At 36.7% G+C, this 5,000-nt stretch overlaps 1 protein-coding gene across 1 annotated transcript in view; it reads right to left on the bottom strand.

Moving 5' to 3' along the window:
• LOC119575245 (MOB kinase activator-like 2) overlaps positions 1 to 5,000 on the bottom strand; it is a 17,871-nt gene that overhangs the window by 8,876 nt on the left and 3,995 nt on the right. The window contains exon 2 of the mRNA XM_037922750.1: positions 1,193 to 1,356. Within this exon, the coding sequence (XP_037778678.1) occupies positions 1,193 to 1,356 (164 nt within the window). The remainder of the gene's footprint in view (positions 1 to 1,192; positions 1,357 to 5,000) is intronic.

The raw sequence follows: 5,000 nt of genomic DNA, 5'->3' as shown, positions 1-5,000 counted from the left end.
TTTTATGTGTATGTGTTTTTGCATGTGTGTGTGTGTTTTTATGTGTGTGTGTGTGTGTGTGTATGCATGTGTGTGTGTATGCATATGTGTGTGTGTGTGTGTGTGTGTGTGTGTGTGTGTGTGTGTGTGTGTGTGTGTGTGTGTGTGTGTGTGTGTGTGTGTGTGTGAGTGTGTGTGTAAGTGTGTGTGTGTAAGTGTGAGTGTGAGTGTGTGTGTGTGCTTTGTGTGTCTCATGTATTTGTGTGTTTATGTGTTTGTGTACATGCCCAATGTGATCCTTTTTGACAGAAATGTGCTAGAAGTATGACCTACCTTGTGACTGATGTATTATTACAATTACTAATAATCATATATTCACAGAATCTTAAAGGCATGCAACTAAAAGCAGTCAAGTATCTGACGTATATATAAAACAGTGCAGAAGGCACATTATGTGATACAGATCAGCCATTTTATGCTTTGCTCTCTCCTTACAAAATATACTTTATAATAACTTCTGAAATTTCTAATCTTATAGCAGTCTTCATTCTGTATGTTACCTTACTAAAATGGGGAACAAGAATGTGTGAATGCTGCACTTGTAAAAGCCTGTTTGTAAATATAATTGTTGGTCATCTGCATGCACATAGTCCAGCATGTTTGCACTAATGTACCAAATAACATGGACATGAATTGGTATGCAAGTCAGTTTGAATATGAATAACCAGATACATGCATTCTCAAGTACAATGCATGCACTATTCTAACAAAATTTTCCTAAAAGTAAATGTAAGGAAACTTTGTTGAAAATTCAAGTTGTTTTACTCGTAATCATTGCAGAAATACAGATGCAAATTTAATAACTCTTTGGGGGGGCAAAATGACAACTTTTCAGAAACATAAGATACCTATGAAGTATTTCAAGTAATACAGATACAGTATTGACTTTAAGAACATAATGACATATTTAGGACACACAGTATTTAACTAAATTAATATATAAAATGCCATGTTAAATTCTGTATCTCTTCCTGACATTTTTTAGATATGAAAACATACATACTGTAGAAATACATAAAAATTCAAGAAGCACAAACAACTATTATGCTAACCTTTGGAAAATCTATAAACAGTTTCTAAACCATCAGCCTGCATCAATACCAGACATTATTAACATGAAACCTAATCAAGAACCCCAGAGCCAGATACTTACTATGAGATGCCAACCACTCCTCATATCCAAGTCCTGGAGGTAACTCCACAAGTTGCCTGAGATCAGTCTCAGGTATCTTCCTCTCAAGAACAGCTTCCTCCAAATATAACTTGTGCTCCTGTTCAAGTGCAGCGGGATTGTCACGGTCCTTCCGCCGGGCTTTCCTGTAAAGAGAATGAAAATGAAGTCAAAGCTGTGACATAAGAAACATTTTTCGTTTAGAGAAATTTGTTGGGCAAGATGGTCTTTGGTGGGGAGGGTCACAGGCTTGAAAGATCCTTTAGTCCTAGAGGATTTTGGATGGAGATTTGATACAATTTCAAAGGAGGAGGCTCAAGGAGAAAAATTTGGGATTCTGAACAGACCCTGGGCAGAAGGAAATAGTACAAGAATAAGATGTGGTACTTGGAATGTAGAGGCAAAAATTCAAATCCTCATACCACTGTTTCTATCAGAATGAAGCATTTAGACTTGGCAAGGCCCTAAGGTGCTTGAACTTGGTTTCTTGTAAAGGTCTCACAAGATTTGAAAACAAAGGTGGAAAAAAAGAGAGGGAGGGGGGGGGGGGAGGGGAGGGGGGGGAAGGGAGAGGGGAGAGGGGAGAGGGAGAGGGGAGAGGGAGAGATGAGAGGGGAGAGAGGAGAGAGAGGGGGAGAGGGAGAAGAGAGGGAGAGGGGGGAGAGGGAAAAGAGAGGGAAAGGAGGAGAGGAGGAGAGAGAGAGAGAGGAGGAAGGGGAGGAGGGAGGAGGGAGAGAGAGAGGGAGGAGGGAGAGGAGGGGAGAGGGGGGGGAAAAAGGAGGAGGAGAGAGGGGAGTGATGAGAGAGAAGGAGGAGAGAGAGAGAGGGGAGAGAAGGGAGAGAGAGAGAGAGGGGAGAGAGAGAGGAGAGAGAGAAAGGGGGAGGAGAGGAGAAGAGGGAAAGGGGGGGAAAGGGAGAGAAAGAAAGGAAAAAAGAGAAGAGAGAGAGAGGAGGGGGAGAAGGGAGAGGAGGGGAGGGGGGGGGGAGGAGGAGGGGAGAGGGGAGGAAAAGGGGAAAAGAGGAGAGAGAGAGAGAGGAAGAGAAAAAAGAGAGAGGGGGAGAGAGAGAGAGAAAAAGGGGGGGGGAGAGAAAAGGGGGGGAGGGAAAAGAGAGGGAGAAGGGGGGGGGGGAGAGAGGAGAGGAAGGGGGGGGAGGAGAGAGGGAAAAAGAGGGAGAGGAAAAGGAGAGAGAGAGAGAAGAGAGGGAGAGAGAGAAAGAGGGAGAGAGAGGAGAGGGGAGAGAGAGAGGAGAGAGAAAGGGGGGGAGAAGGGGGAGGGGAAGAGAGAGAGAGAAGGGGAGAGAGGGGAGAGGGGGAGAGGAGAGAGAAAGGGGAGAGAGGGAGAGAGAAGAGAGAAAAGAGGGGGAAAAAGGGGAGGAGGGAAGGGGGGAGAGGAAAAAGAGAAAAAGGGGGAAAAAGGGGGAAGGGGGAAGGGAAGGGGGAAAGGGGGGGAAAAAAGGGGGGGAAAAAAAAAAAAGGGAAGGAAAAAAGGAAAAAAGGGAAAAAAAGGGGGAAAAAAAAAAGGGGGGGGAAGAAAAAAAAAAAGAAAAGGGGGGATTAGGGGAAAAAAGAAGGGGGGAAAAAAAAGAAAAAGAAAAAAAAAAAAAAAAAAAAAAAAAAAAAAGAAAAAAAAAAAAAAAAAATAAAAAAAAAAAAAAAAAGGGCAAAAAAAAAAAAAAAAAAAGGAAAAAAAAAAAAAAAAAAAAAAAAAAAAAAAAAAAGGGGGGGGGGGGGGGGGGGGGGGGGGGGGGGGGGGGGGGGGGGGGGGGGGGAAAAAAGGGGGGGGGGGGGGGGGGGAAGGGGGGAGGGGGGAAGGGGGAGGGGGGTGGGGGGGGGAGGGGGAAGGGGAGGGGGGAGGGGGGGGGGGGGGGGGGGGGAAAAGGGGGGAAAAAAGGGGAAAAAGTTTTTTTTGGGGGGGTTTTGGGGGGGGGTTTTTGGGGGGGGGGAAAATGTTTCATTTAAATTCAAAAATAAAAAGTTTTTGGTTCCCAAAAAAAACCAACGAAAATATTTTGGTTACCCCAAAACTTTAAAATATTTTATAATTAAAAATTATATATATATAGAAACCACTCATTTTATATATATATATATATATATATATATATATACAATATACATTAATACATATATATACATATATTATACATAATTACATATATAAAACCATAAAATTTTATACATATATATAATAATATATCCATATATATATACATATATATATTATATAAAAAATAATAATATATAAATATACATATATAAATATATATAAAATATAAAAAAATAAAAACAATACTTAAAATTTTAATCCTAATAAAATATATATAAAAAATATTTTATATTATTATATATATAAATATATTTTATAATTTTTTTTTTTTTTTTTTTTTGTGTGTGTGTGTGTGTGTTTTGTGTGTGTTTTTGTGTGTGTGTGTGTGGTGTGTGTGTTTTTGTGTGTGGTGTGTTGTGTGTGTTTTTTTTTGTGTTGTGTGTGTGTGTGGGGTTGGTGTGTGTGTGTTGGTGTGGGGTTGTGTGTGTGTGTGGTGTGGGGGTGTGTGTGTGTGTGTGTATGGGGGTGTGGGTATGTGTGTGGTTATGGGTGTATTTTGTGTGTGTGTATGTGTTGTGTGTGTGTTTTGGTGGCGTGTGTGTGTTGGGTGTGTGTTTTGGGTGTGTGATGTGGGGTTGTGGGGTTGTGTGTGTTGGTGTTGTTGGGGTGTGGTGTGTTTTGGTGTGTTAGTGTGTGTGTGTGTGTGTGGTTGTGTGTGTGTGTGTGTGTGTGGTTGTCGGTTTTGAAAATATGTATATGTATTTTTGTATATGTATGTATATTGATTTTGATTTTTGTATGTATATGTAAAATATATGTATGTAAAATGTTATGTATGTATAGGGTAAAATTATCGAAATGTATTTTTGTATATTTTTTATGTATATGTTGTATGTATGTACCCTTTTGTTATATAAAATTTATATAATAAAATTTTTAAAACTTTTAAAAAATATATATATATATACATACATACATTTATTTATTATTATGAACGGTAGGTTCATGTTTGAGCCTCCCTGGTCACAGCATGATACTTAATTGTATTTTTCCCTGTTGTAATGATCTTGAAGGAGTACGGGTAGGGCCCCCCAGTTCCTTTTCCAGGGAGAGTAAACATACATACATAAATACATACATCCAAATAAACCACAAAAAAAACAAAAAACCCCAAAAAACAAACTTTTAAAATTAATTTAAAAATATATTTGGGGGTATAATATATATATTTATCTATATATATTATAATATAATATGTATACATAAAAATTTTGGTTTAATATATTATAGGGTTTACATATATATTTTATATATAAATATAAAATTTTTGGTATACATATATAAAATTTTGAATAATATATAAATTTTAAATATAATAATAAATAAATATATTAAATATAAATAATGATATAAAAAAATTTAAAATATATATAAAATATACATATTATATAAATATACAAAATTATATAAATATACATAAAATTATAATTTTAATTATATATATATATAAAATTATATATAAAAATTTTATATATTCCTGTGTGTGTGTTTTGTTTGTGTGTGGTGTGTGTGGTTGTGGGGTGTGTGTGTGTGTGTGTTGGGGGTGTGTGTGGTATTATATGTATGTGTTTATATAAAAATATTTATATTTTTATATATATAAAATTTATATATATATATTTTATATATAAAATATATATATATATAAAATAATATATATATATAATTATAAAAAATATATA

This window comes from Penaeus monodon, chromosome 7, assembly GCF_015228065.2.
Source record: "Penaeus monodon isolate SGIC_2016 chromosome 7, NSTDA_Pmon_1, whole genome shotgun sequence".
Lineage (NCBI taxonomy): Eukaryota > Metazoa > Arthropoda > Malacostraca > Decapoda > Penaeidae > Penaeus > Penaeus monodon.
The sequence above is the reverse complement of the archived record's forward strand: the minus strand, read 5'-3'. Positions and strand labels throughout refer to the sequence as shown.